Source organism: Sitophilus oryzae, unplaced genomic scaffold, assembly GCF_002938485.1.
Source record: "Sitophilus oryzae breed Bouriz unplaced genomic scaffold, Soryzae_2.0 scaffold_690_pilon_pilon, whole genome shotgun sequence".
NCBI lineage: Eukaryota > Metazoa > Arthropoda > Insecta > Coleoptera > Curculionidae > Sitophilus > Sitophilus oryzae.
This window is the reverse complement of record NW_022147296.1, coordinates 2,263,509-2,278,763: the sequence shown is the minus strand read 5'-3', so window position 1 is coordinate 2,278,763 and position 15,255 is coordinate 2,263,509. Positions and strand designations below refer to the sequence as shown.

Genomic DNA, 15,255 nt, shown 5'->3' with positions numbered 1-15,255 from the left:
GAGCGAATTTTTTACGGAATATATTGGTGACCAACAGAGGCGGATTATAGTAAAAATAAATATCTGAAAGGGCGCCATATTTCCCAGTCAAAAGACTAAGTGCACCTCATTAACCGATTATCCAAAAAGATATGAAATGAAACTAAGAAGCAGTATCAACCGAAGATAGAAAAAAACGTCTTTTTAATAAACGGTTAAAAATCACTCACTTATATATTTCCTATTCCATACTATTCAGTAATAATAATGATAACTCAAACTAAAATAATTGTATAATAATAATAATTGTGATTTGTAATTATTATTTATTATTGTATTTTATAGTTTAATTCCGATTTTCCCGCCGCACCCGCTGCACCCTGTTGGTGATATAAAATCAATCTGTCTAATTTTTTCCCTTAATAGATAAATTAATAAATGAACTCATAAAAAGGAAAGATGCGTACCAAGAAGAAGAGAATGAGTTTGGTTTTCTTACCATCTAGCTTGCTTAAGTGATGAAGATCAAGCAAGGTTGCTTGAAATTGACCAATACCTATAAAAATGATCTGGATATAGCTATTGAAAATGAAATCCTCCAAGTTAAATATATTCCGAATCTTCCGCTGGGCCCAAGAAACTTACTAAAATCACTTAAGAAAGAAAATCTAGCTGGAATATTTCCAAATTTAGAAATAGCATTAAGGCTGTTTATATCCAAGGCAGTAACCAATTGTTCAGGAGAGAGATTGTTTTGGACTCTTAAGAGGGTTAAGAATTATTTGAGATCCAAGTTAGGTCATTCTAAACTTAGTGACATAGCCTTAATGTCCATAGAATCAAATTTACTTAAAAATTTGGACGCAACAGAAATAATACAAGTTTTTGCAGAAAATAAATCCAGAAAAAAAATTTTTCATAAGGTTATTTTATTTTTTAATACTTATTACATAGCTTAGTATTTATGTTATTAGGGTAAGAAAATTGGCCAAGTGCGAGTCGGACTCGCGCATCAAGAGTTCCGTACCATTCATTATCTATACTATATTATTATTAACTTTTTTTCCGATTTTAATTTAAAAAAATGACGAAACACATTACTAAAAATTGTATTAATCAATAATAAATATGTAAAAAGTAAAAATAAATATGTAAAAATATGTAAAAATTAAAAAAAACGATTAAAAAAAGTCGTCTTGACTAGGATTCGAACGTGCCTTACTACGGCTCCAACGTCATAGCAGCGTAACGTCCTAAGGTAACGTCCTAATGCTTTAACCACGCGGCCACCGAGGACTTGAAAGATTCTATGTAAAATTCTTACTTAAAAGATAATGATTAGTGAAAGTATTTTTTTATTTATAAACATTTATTTAATTCTGTTTTTAGTATTTGTTCTTATAGCGGCAACATAGATACATTATCTGTATAAATTTCAACTGTCTAGCTATAACGGTTCATAAGATAGACCTTTGTGACAGACGGGCGGACGGACGGACAGCGGAGTTAGTAGTAATAGAGTTCCCATTTTTACCCTTTGGGTACGAAACCCTAAAAAAGCTTATTTTTTAGATTTTAAACGTTAATTTTGTTTATATTTATGTTTATCTAGAATAGATAATATCTAAATTCGATCCTTTCTTGTCCTTGATTGTCATTGTAAAAGTTTGAAATTAAACGCTTTTTGTTGTTTGAGAATAAAATGTTTTGCACCTTTACTTTTTCATATTTGGGTCATTTGAATAATGAAAAAAAATAGATGGAGTAAAAATAGGGGCGCCAAAATATCCCATGGCTTTGGGCGGTTTCAAGTGTTAATACGTCTCTGGTGACCGATGTGGAAAAATAGCACACGCGCCGTATCGGGCAGAGTTACGAAGAATTATAGCCATTTAGGATAGGACTATAATTGGAATTAAGTAATGTTTTCTATTAAAATAAAAAATCTGATTTTTTTAATAAATCATGACTTTTTTTACAAAATCATATTTTTTACTAACCGTGATAATTTTTACTCCTAATAAAACAATATACTATTTTTGATTAACTCTCTGATTCCTTGTTCCCTATACAGGGTGTCCCAGAAATAAGTGCAAGTATTTTAATTGTGATATATAGTTCGACTCCAGAAAGACGTCCATGAGTTTTTTACGAAAATGTTGGAATTTTTATATTTTTCTTAACATTTTCCGGAAAATATTGAAAAACTTTTGAGTGCCGCTTGTTCAGTTTGCGTAAATTTGTTTACAGTGCTTCGAGAGAATGCAATGTTGCCACCTCCTATTATAAGTTACAAGTTCCGATTTTTACATTTCTACAAAAAATACTTAAATTATAAATATGAAATTATTAAATCTTTTACTTTTAATCTGAATTTTCCAGGTCGTTTTTAAAAAAATCTTAATAAAGTAAATCTTTCTAACACTGGGCATCAAACAACAAACAAGCTGAGATTCTGATAATTGCTTGGTATCACTTAGTATTTGTGGCTGGTTCTCCATTGCTACCGGCGGCTCTCAAAATGTTACCATTATTTTTTATTAAACAAAACTAGTATCGACGTATAGCACACATCAAGTACATACAATATAAAAAAAATAATTATCAAACTCAATAAGAAAACGCTAAAAAGGTGGAGCGGACTGTTTATTTACCTATGAAACGTAACTCCTGGCTCTTTCTTATCGCTGCGGCTTTTACACTTGAAAGCTGAACAACTAATCACCATCATTGTAATAAAGTTTATACAAAGTTCACTACACATAAACTATTAAAAATCGCTAAAATTGTCGCTGATAACCAGCTGATGACTCATTCGTTGCCATAAAAAAAATGGCGTCACAAATTCTGCTGCAGCCCGTTTATGGGCGTTACATGTCCTTATATTCTTTAGTAATTGGTTATTATCAATTTATTTTTAAAACGGTAAAGAGAAAATATATGTTTCTTTCGGCCAGATTAAAATACTTGAACTTATTTAAAATTTAAGACCCCTTAAAATACTTGCACTTATTTCTGGGACACCCTGTATAACGGTCATTCCTTAAAACGCTTCCCCCAACTACTTCCCGGGAACTGGGTGGGAGGTACTCCCCGTTCCCTAGGGACGGCCGATCCGGCCGAATCCTGCAAATGGAATTCTTTTGGGCCGCGAGAGCTCCAGTCCATTAGGACCCTAAGTGCGTTTTAAAAGCTTCCAACGACATCTTGACCCGGCCGAGAGACACGGAACGGCTTTCAGGGGCATTAGAAAGACGAAAGAAGAAGAAGAAGACCTTTTGCCAGGGAACCGAACGAAAAGAAGACAGGAACGAGGGAAGTTTTTAAGTGAGGCGTCCTACGAGGACAGGCGTCCTGCAAAATTTAGCCGTCGCGTCGCAGTCAGGAAAGACACGGTTTCGATTTTAAGGGACAGGAGGTGATGTGTGAGAGGGAAAGAGACGGAGTGTTAAAAGCATGGTTTGGCAGTACAGTCGTTTTTACTCTGAAATGTATGTCGGCTTTTTTTTTCTCTGTGCGCTAATGCAGGTATATGCAATGACATCTACGAGTATATGTAATACCAACTCAACTTCTAGTTACTTTAAATTAATTGTTGCCAACCATGGACATGTTCAGCGCCGGGCTAACTAACTAGAATTTAAATTTCCCGATGGAGATTCAGGTGGTAGCTCTGGTGTAAAAAATATCAAGTTGCTACATTTATTTATTTATTTTCTGACATTGTCATTCGTTTTGACACTTGATAATTTTGTATTACAAGATTTTGGTTTAAATGAATTGTGACTTCGGCACAGTGTTGCCAGATATTATTTTGGCTGGTCGCCACTAGAGGTGGCGAAAGTCGTCAAAATAAAATAAAAGTCTCCAAATATTTTTATACTAAACCTGCAAAAATCTCAAGCGACTATTTCATTATACAAGGATTATACCTATCACAATTCAAAATATGACTAATATTTTAAGGGGTTTGATGACGTCACAAAGGGGAAAATCATAGACTTTATAATGTCTTTGGGAAAAATGGAAGACTGGAAACGTGAATAAAACTAAACTGAAGTCACAAACGCCAACGGTGCGGGTTGATAGATGAGCAATATAAATCGATATCTTCGAATATCGATCTACGAATATGTAATTGCGATTTTCGCCGTTTCGGGAATCGATGTCTGTAATATTTACAAGAATGGTAAAGGTGTGGATCCGGTGGCTGACCTTGAAGCCCATATTTCCTGCATTTGATCATCGATACTACGCAAGCGCACATCGTCGATGTTGCCAAATTGCAATTTATTTTCGAATTATTTGCAGTTGAAAAATTTTTTTTGACTGTTAATCAATAATAGACAAATTCTATATAATTAATTTTATAATTTCAGATTTATCTTGATATCCAAAATTAAGGTAAGAAGGATAATAAAGATTGTGAAATGAAAGTATTATGAATATATAAAATTGTAATAATAATAACATTTATTTATATATCTACATTAGAATTAAAAATTATCATTTACGGATTTTTTCTTAATGGTTTTAAACTTATTAGAATTATTTTGTATCATCAATATGACACATTATTTATTACATCCAAGTTATTTAATTTCTAGTTATTTACAGGCAACAATAATTTTGATTATATGCGTATTGATGTATGAAGTACTACCATGACGAGTCTTATAGAACAATACACGTCAATGGGAAATAGAGGTAACATTTTACCTATAATGTTACTAATATAATATACTTTGATTATAATGTTTGTATCATAATTTCTTAAAAATATCAAGTTAGTGGATTAATAGCAATTTTAGACTTATATTTTATCGAAGAGTGTTGATAAGACTAAAATAAGCTTTATGTTTTATCTTTTTCTCTTTAGAAGGGAGATGGTTTGTGTCGTAGAATACATTACAGTATTTAATACCGTGTACTTTGATATTCTTTTCTTAATTTACTGTAATTTCTTGTTTTCTATAATGCCAAATCTTGACAATATGGTGAAGGTTGAGTTTTGATCTTATTAGTTTTATACCTGTGTATACAAGACCAAATTAAGACTTTGTTAGTTTGTGATTTATATTATGATCTTTCTTATAATATTTGTTATGTCTTAATCTTAATACTATGTTATGCTTTGTCTGGAAAATAAATGTTAAAATAACTTAATTTTGCATATCCTCCCATCCTTCCATTAGGAAAGATATGGTTTATAAATCATATATGCTAAGGAAATCACATAAATTACGTGTAAGAATAGAGAAATCTTAAGGTAGCAGAAAAATTAATGCAATATATGCATAAGCAGAATTAAACAAGGTAACTGTTAATGTTGCTGAAGCTGATTCTACAATTTTAATTACGGAGGCTAAAAGGCCTTTTTAAGGCCTCCGTAGTTTTGATGGAATGTTAAAAAAAATCTATTACGAACATGATGTGGAGCTACAGCATTTAAAAATTAAAAAAAAAGAAAAAACTTGGACACATATCCCTTTTAATTTTCCGAATTTTTAATAAAGCACTTTTTAAACGTAGCATAATAATCTAGAGCAATTAGATTAATTATAGGAATCTAGAGTTTTATTTCTATTTAATTTTATTGCCTATGGAAATACATAAGCGTTCACATGTTGTGCGAAATATTAAAATAATAATATAAATAATATACTGTACTATGATTGAAAAAAATAGCGTCAGCGATTGACAAAAAAACACTGAAAAGCACATATGAAGGGAAATTAAAATTATTTGTTTTCTGCTGAAAATAATTCCAAAATAACTTGCACTCTGGCAACATCGACGATGTGCGCATGCGTAGTATCTGTGACTATATTCAGCAAAAACTCGTTTCAAGGTCAGCCACCGGATCCACACCAGGGCCAGTCAACTGAGATATACGACCTTGAACGATCTTTTTTTGGGGTAGTAATTTCCTGGGGCGCTAGATGGCGTATTTTTTATTTTAATTTTTCTAGTTGCCTAACAATTGCGTACAAAATTGTTTATATAGTTGCCTAAATAAGCCTATTAATTATGTTCTGTCATTGTTCTGTATGTCAAATCAGTTTTCCGTTTCCGGCTTCCTCCTTCCTCTTCAGTTGTGTTTTGCAGTTGAACGGAGATGTGCGTTTCGCTGTTTTCTGGTTGTTTGGCTGTGTTTTTTGCAATCTTCATTTTACAATCGTGATTTTGTATTTTTGAACTTTGTTTTGTGTTTGATTTTAAGATCTTTATTAAAGTAAGGTTTAAGTTAAAGGTCTTTGATTTATCTAACAATTTTATTTAATAATCCGAGAAAGTGAGGTGAGGTAACCTAACCAAGTCCAAATGTTTGTGAATTTTATTTTTTAACAATGTAATATTTACAACGCCATATATTTTTACAAAAAAATATTGATCAACTCCATATTTTTGTACATAAATTCCACAATGTGATATTACACAATTGTTCAAGTCCATAATGTAAAAAATACACGTAAATAAAACATTGTTTCTAATGGACGTCACTTTCTCTTGTATTCCAACGATATTTGTTATGTGTTCTTAAATCTGGTACTATAATAAATATTATACTTTTAAATCTGTTGTTTTATTTGTCTGTAAAATGTTTCATGGTATAATTTTCTGTAAATTAAAATAAATTATTTATTGTAGGTTTTTATGCACATAAAATGATATAAGCAAACCATTTAACACTTTACAATAGTTTAACCTGGTTTAACCTTTATATATAAATCCTTGTTTTTTACCATTTGACTTGTTTGCCAACTTAGGACCAATCAGATGACTACACATTATTTTGTAGAAATCTGATTGGCTCTAACTGGCGAACAAGTCAATACGTCTTGCTTAAAAATAAATTGCATCTATTTAAATTTGCCGCCACATTTGTTACTTTCCTGGGTGGCTAGATGGCGCCACTTCAATATACAGATTACAGATTTCTTTACAAATTTGAAACCGTTTTGAAACTAAAAAATGCATGGGAGTCAGCGTTCTTCTTTAGTGTGTTCTATGATCCACACCATTACCACAAGAAGTATTAAGTCAATATGGGCAATGCATTGATTTACTGGTGTCACAAGTATCTTAGCCAAAATCGCTCAACTGGCGACTTGTGATTTTCCTAAAATTCACCTATTAGAACTGTGGTACATTCGCAACCTTATTCGAATAAGTGCTTTGAAAAGTAATAACTTTTCGTCCGTACCTGTATGAAACTACTAAGTCACTTAGTAAAAATCGCTACGAGGAATGGTTGACGAAATATTTGGAATCGAAATTATCAACACCTGTCGTTATTTACATAAATTAAACATGATTACAAAATAGTTATCAGACTGAAATCATAAATTTGAAATATTTTTATGCCAAAAGTTCAACAGAAACTATTTTATCATCATTTTTTCGAGGAAAAATTTATGATTATTCAAAAAAATAAAAAGTTCCCAAATTTATTATTTCAGTCAAATAACTATCTACTCAACATGTTTATTTTTTGTCAATAATAACATGTATTGATTATTTCCATTCTAAATATCTTGAGAACGGTTGCTCGTAACTATTTTTACCAAGATACATTTGTTACGTAAAAAATCAAAGAATTGTATATTTCTTCACCCAGTAGTTTTATACAGGTACGGACGAGAATTTATTACTCCTCAAAACAGTTAAAACACATATAGGTGGCGCCCCGTACAAATAGGTTATCAGTCAGATATTGACATCAAAATCAAATAATATATCATGCCAAAAAACTCCCAAAAATCAATTTTCATCCATAAACTTTTTACTTATTTTTATCTGCAAAATATGGTGTCAAAGTTTCCGGAATACAGTTCGGACCACCCTGTATTATAGTATGAAAACTAGAAGGCTAAGGTTGTAAAGATATAGGTTTTTTGTTGTATTAGGAGTATAAATTGATCAAAAGCTCTTTTCTTTAGGCAGGTGTTTCGACTTTATAAACGAATGTTAATAAACCCTATAATAAATATCACACCTTCTAGAAGAACGATTCAATACTTTTTCTCCTCCTTTTATCGTCTCTAAGTCGAGGTTTTATTCCTATTAACAGTTTTAATGGTTGCTCGTTACGTTCTACGCCACCTTACCATCCATTAGAACAAATTGACACCTGGCGTCGTGGGAAGCCCCCCTTTTGGGGCGGCTCCAGCGCCTCGTTATTATAACGAACCGATTCTGATTGTGCCCTTAGAGCTCGGGGAGGTCTTTCGGGGTCAATTAGGGCTCTGCGTGGCGATAAACATAAAATAACAAGGGATATTATAAAACGCACGCTTGTTCTGAATGTTTTTGAAGTTTCTGTTTACTTTAATCTGGTGTATACTTTTAAGGGTTTATACAGGGCGAATCTTAACTAAAAAATATAGTTTTACATAGAACTGGAAGATCTCGATAAAAGAAACATATTTTCTCTTTACCGTTTTTCAAATAAGTCCAAAATAATCAAGATATTTTATTTTGAAGGCTTAAATAGCTATTTATGTAACAAGTTGCGAAATAAATGTGTTTTAAGCACGGGACGCAAAATTGTCCGAGGCGAAAGCCGAGTTGGACAATGCGTCGAGTGCTTAGAACACACTTTTCGCAACGAATTTCATACAAGATTTTTTGTGAAAGCGGATAATTTGAGATTTTCATGCTATTATTATTATTTATTTTTAAACATTTTTTAAAATGTTCTGGTAATCGGTTCCTCCATTGTTTAATGGCAAAGTTCTGTCAGGTTCAAACGTCGCCGTATTTCCTACAAAGTTTTGTGAAAAAATGAGTGATAATGACGAGCCTTTGGATATTCAACAAGCTGCTGAATCTGCGCTATCCACGTAAGTGCCCGAGAAGTCAAAAAACTTATACGAGACCACCTACAACAACTTTGAAACCTGGGTCGAAGAAAAACATGTTGAGAATTTCACAGAAAAGGCATTGCTAGTCTATTTCCTAAAGTTATCCACTACCTTAAAGCTGTCAACTCTGTGGAGTAAATATTCGATGCTCCGCACCATGATTTACCTGAACAGAAACGTAGATATTAGCAAATTCACAAACCTTATTGCATTTTTAAAAAGAAAAGCTTCTGGATATCAGGCAAAGAAATCAAAAGTATTTACAAAACTGGAAATAGAACGCTTTATGAAAGAAGCCGATGAGAAAGAATTCATGTTAGCTAAAGTTGTCTCAATCGTTTGAGTAGTTGGAGCATGTAGGAGGGAAGAAATCACGTTTTTGACCGTAGTGTATATGCCATTAAAGATTGTCAGTCATTTATTAGTGTGGAGATGCCGAATACAAAACCTCGTTTTCCAAGAGTGTTTACGATTACTGAGGGACCAACAGATGGTATCAATTTCTTACACGTATTTCGTAAGTACGCAAAACTTCGACCACTCGATGTGACACATCAGCGATCTTTCTTGACGTATCGAAAAAATCAGTGCTGTACCCTGCCAGTTGGAATCAACACAATTGGAGGTATGCCAAAAAAAAAAATTTCGGAATTTCTTGAACTCTCCAACGCCATTGAATACACTGGTCATTGTTTCCGGCGCAGCTCTGCAACAATGCTGGCAGATTCAGGAGCGGTCATAAGAGTTTTAAAGCGACATGGCGCACAGTGCTTCGTCCCATGGACAAAAATCAAAAAATAAGTTAAAATTTACTAATATCTGAATATATAATTTTATACTTATAGCAATGTTCAACCATCCTGTATATTATTTTTCATAAACAGCGTTTTTGTTAGCAAATATTTTCACTAAAAATAAATTTTGCGATCATTATCTCATCAGTGAAAAGAATAACATTCATAGTAGTTCTGTATATTATGAAGTTAAACGGGTATGTACTTAATTGAAAGCCACTATGGATATTGTTAAACAAGGTATGTACTTTAAATTTATTTCTAAACAAGTTCGTGATTGTTTAGTTCTTATTTATTTTTTAAGATGATTCTTAAATGGGTATAAAAATTTTACGTTTTCAAACTTCAAAAAGGCATTTAAAAAAAACATATCAAAACATATCGTATTTATTGAATATTTTTGTTGTCATATTCATACACTTTTAATTTTTGTATAGTTCACCTGCGTCTGCTTGCGACGAACTTTATTTTATAATACTTTTCAGATGGAGTAAAATTGATAAGCAATGCCGATCTGGTTAATACTGGGCTTGATCATAAGGACAAGAACTCAAAATTATTTGTATTTCAAAAAATGTGTTCTTTGGATATTGATGAAACTTCCAGTCAAATGAGACACCACTTGTGCCTGAAAAAGTCCACTATGTTGGAGCGAAACGTCGCAAAAAAAAGTGTCCATCTTTCAATTTATTATAAAATCTCATACCCAAGAAAAGGAAAAAATAATATATGGATATGTTCTATTAAAGAGGTAACTATTAACATCCGAACCCCTCATACCGACAAAATGAACAGTAACAACGCGAAAAAGTAACATATTAGAAAATGATGTACAGAAATATCTTATATGTGAGGATACTTCATCTACCTGTGATTTGGATACTATAAATTTGGAAGATTCTGTCAGCAGTGATTCTCCTGAATCAGAGTAGTTACGATCTATGCATTTTGTTGTCCTAAAGTAAATTTATAGTATCTTAATTTTTTTTTTAATTAAATATAACATTTATGTTTCTTTTTCATTAAAGAAAAACATTTTTATCTTATATTAGGCTTATATTGTAGGAATCATGTTCTAATGTTATTTCAATTCTTTTTTATCACAGGAATTTATTTAATACTTACACCGTTTTCATACTATAACTTATTATTTGCTTAGATGGAACACAGCTCCAACATTATTATTATTTATAAGATTTTTTTTTCATAAACGTGGAACTAAGAACATCATCATTTAGTACAATGGGAGTACTCATCATTTGTGTCAAATAAACCTAGTTTGAATAAATTGCTTACAATAAAAGAGAAGTTTTGGATTTTTGTCCTCTACAGCCATATGTCCGAAGCACTGTGTGGCGGTTGGCGATCAAGCTCGGTTGATGAAGGTTACATTGAAAATTCAATTGAATAGAAAACCTAAATAGCAAAAAGAATCATGGGACAGAAAGATACGCCAAATAAGAAATTAAAAGCAGTTCACGTAGAAGCAGAAGCTATCAGCATTGCCAGTACAAGAAATGTACTTATTCCGACTTGTAGGAGTCGCTTGCATTTCTCTTAGAGACGAAAAGTTGGATGCCTCTTGTATTCACTTTAATAATTTAAATGATTGTAGTTTCTAACGTTTGATTTTTTACTTTTAGGCACTAGTGCCTAAACAAGTGTCACTAGTGCCTAAAAGAATATAATTTCGAATCTAAAATAAATATCAAAAACTGTCAATTTGGAAACGCTTTCACAAAAAATTACTTTTTGCTTAAATTTTGAAAACTACTGGATTTGTTCTGTTCAAAGTTCAAAGATCCTGAGATTGAAATATCCCACGAAATACGAAGCCAGTGTTGTATAAGACACCTTAAGCTTATATTCGTACCTTTATTAGTGTCCGTATCTAATTAAAGGGATACTATCGATAATTTGATTTATTAATACGTATATCTGCGTTACGTTAACGAAGATTTACTTCCTGGTGATAAACAATCGTTATTTGGATTGACGTATATCTAATGAGAAAGGTTTTGATTATATTCTCGGTAAGTTTGTCTTGGTATGTCAAATCTACAATGTGTTTGAAATTATACTACATAATTTTTTTCAAAGCATATTAAAAATTATAAATACTCTAAAACATAGAGTATATACCCTTAATCCATACCCTTTATAATCAAACCAATAATATTATTGGTTTGACTTTTAATACATCAGACCCTTTGAAACATTTTGTTTATATTTATATTAAAAACTCTATCCAGGGTAAGTCTTAAATAAGCGCAAACATTTTAGGAGTAGTATATTTCTACTCCAGAAACACGTTAATGAGGTTATTTTCTCGAAAAAAAATTGAAAATTTGGTATTTTTTGATTTTTTTTTAACTTTTAGTTAAAAAACATAATATCTTTATAATATGGCAGCATATGTAGTAGATTAAATTTACAAGAAAGAAAACCCAAAAGAAGATCCAGTGGTTCTCAAACTTTAAGCGAAAATGCATTTGCAAACTAAAATATCTTATTTTGAATGTAATTGAAAACCGGTAAAGAGAAAATATGTTTCTTTTTTTAAGACTCACCCTGTATAAAGAGCAAAATAAAACACTAATTTACCACAATACACCAAAACACTGCAAAAGTAAAGTGTTTTGGTGTATTTTGGTGAATTAGTGTTTTATTTTGCTGTTGTAACACCTAAGGTACCAACCCTCAACTGTATTCAAGATAAATTTTAATAAAAAAAATTGTTTCAGAAAATGTGACATACGAGGAGACTGTCATCTATCTTCAAAGTCCATTCTGTTTACTATGCACAGTACAGAAAATGGTTCAGGTGAGTTTGAGAAATTATTTTCTACATTAAGGGATGTTTTGATCGTATCCTTATCGTATCGCTATTTTAAAAATATCGATATTTTACAAGATATCGATATTTTAGGACTGAAATAAGATATCGATATTTTTGGACAGCTCTATTTAGAAATGATATTATATTTTTAGTGACAGAGTTTTTTTTCTATGTAGTCTAAGGCATTAAAACATGAGCAGCATTGTTCTGACTGGTATGGAAGTCGAAATAATGGTTAATTCATATCGTAAAAGAGTCGTTTTATTCTTTAGAGAGCTTGAGTGCAAAATATAAAACAACACATTTGTATAGATCCGTCTGCTCAGCCTCAGCCACTGAAAGCCAATGGAGTACTTTGCGGCGATTGTCCAGAAAGACAGTGGTCTAGACATCGTATAAGTTAAGACATAAATAGTTTATTTAAAATAATGTTTATTAAATACTGTAGAATCGAAAAAAAACAACGTCCAGTTGGCTTGAAAATTGATGACATTCCCCATACAATTTTACATATAAAATGACAGCTATTTTTATTTCATAGTCATCGCTGACGCTGTTTTTTTTCATCATTTTTAGTTAAAAAACATAATTTCTATATAATACGGCAACATAAGGAGTAGATTAAATTTACAAGAAAGAAAATCCAGAAAAGATCCAGTGGTTCTCAAAATTTAAACAAAAATATTTTTTTTTGGAAATTTTTAAAATAAAATAACTCGGTTATTTTGGATTTATTTGAAAAACGGTAAAGAGAAAATATGTTTCTTTTATCGCGATCTGTCAGCCCTGAAAATATTTGCACTTATTTAAGACTCATCCTGTATACTGAAAGACTATCAAAGTGAATAAAGGCCTAACATACCTACATGAATTTAATAAAAACGGTAACTTATTCAATTAATAATTTCTGAACGTACTTAAACTCTTCTAAACAACATGAACTGACCTCAGACACACCGTAAAACGCATATTTGACAAATAATGATGACGTAACGTTGAGAGATGACTGAACAGATCTTGCCTACAGACTGATCAAGCGATTTAAAAAAAGTACGCTAATTATTGAAACAACTAAAGCTTCATTCAGAACCTCATAATTAGTGGAATAAATTAGTGGTTTCAATTAGCGTAGAGGTTTGTTCCTCTAATCTCAATGTAAGCATTCAGAACGTTAAAATTAGTGGTAGACATTTTCAATTAGTAGAAAAAGTTATCAAACTTTTAACTTTTTCCACTAATTATACTTCAAAATTTGTGAGAAATGTCATTTTGGCCTTTGATTATCTTCCGTCAAGAGAAATTGTGGTTAGAAATCAAAAGTTGAATGTTTTATAAGCTAAATATTAGGTTTTCTCTATGGATATGGATACAACTCACTAACGCAAGCTGTTGCTAGGATATTCTACTAATTTTAATTGTGTTTTTTAAACATTGTGAATGATCCTGTCTGTCCAACGACAAAATCCTTGACAGTGATAGATGTGTCTGTCATTTTAATTTCAAAGTAGTTTTTTTTTATTTTACAAAGAAATAAGTTGGTACAATTGGAACATAATTAATATATTTAAATTTTGAGTGACAAGTGATTACTTCAAAATATTGTGAAAAAAATGTATAAAACTGAAAAAATCTAATCTTAGTTAATTAATTTTAATCTTAATTTTTTTCTGCAGTACAAAAATGTATTATTTACCTATCGTGTGATGTTATTGTTGCGGACCCGTGTGGACTCGACCTAACCTAACTATATGTCCCGCCCTCAGATGACCTTAACATCGCATTAAAGAATAGACACCGTAATGATTCATTCGTTCGAGAAGAATCGAGTCCCACTGGAATGGACTAGTACATACGAGAACATTCGAAAACCTTCTCTACGCACCTAACGATCTATGGACTATTCTAGAGTTCTTTACCTGTCGGTATAAAAGCCGGCGGCTGTGGCCTACAGGGGGCAGTTATAAATATACCAGTGCAGTTGATGCGCTAAAATTCAAAATAAATTCTTAGTTATAAATCGTTTGTAAATAGTTCTATAAGTCTTTTATCGTCATTGTTTTTGTTAATTAGTGTTAAATAAATAGTGTTTAAATAAATTGTGACTTTCTATCCACACGGAACCGACGAAAAATGTAACATATTTTACAGATACTCCAGTTTTTGGTACTATATACGAGATAGTATACAACTTTATTTGTGGCTAATACAACTCTCTGGCCATAGTCTCTGGCAAACTGTGTTTCTGGCGGTCTCTGGGCACCGAATATTAACTGTAAACTATGGTCTGGGTCAACACTTAACTTTCCCTCGAGTTTTCCTCCACTTAATTTAAACACGAAACACTAGTAACAACACAGTCCAAAATGCAAAATGCAAAATATTTATCATTTCTATTTGACATAATTTGACACAAAATTATAACCTATAATTTGGCAAGAGTTTGACAACTCTCAAAAATCTCGAGTCAAAAATAGTCGAGTTCATACGCATCGGAGTCCGTTTGTCGTTCATCGTTGCGTCAAACCAATAATATTGAAATATGATCTGTCGTTTTTGAAATAAACCAATAAAACTGGTTAAAAACAAAAAGAGACGACGCATGACGTATTTTAATTATAAACCCATCCCATAGTTAACTTAAAAAATATTAGAAATTTTTTTTAGTGAAATAAATAGATTGGTATGGAAGTCATCTGCTTTTTTTCTATCATCGTCTGTCGAAATCTTACCTGAGAAAAAAAAAGAGAATAGTTATTATTTTCTATACAAGACGATA

The 15,255-nt window shown here is 31.7% G+C and overlaps 1 protein-coding gene across 2 annotated transcripts in view; it reads left to right on the top strand.

Moving 5' to 3' along the window:
• LOC115888243 (LIM domain only protein 3-like) overlaps nt 1–15,255 on the top strand; it is a 109,633-nt gene that overhangs the window by 53,729 nt on the left and 40,649 nt on the right. For both annotated transcript variants that reach the window (XM_030907904.1, XM_030907905.1), the window contains exon 2: nt 12,385–12,464. In XM_030907904.1, the coding sequence (XP_030763764.1) occupies nt 12,440–12,464 (25 nt within the window). In that variant the 5' untranslated portion in view covers nt 12,385–12,439. The remainder of the gene's footprint in view (nt 1–12,384; nt 12,465–15,255) is intronic.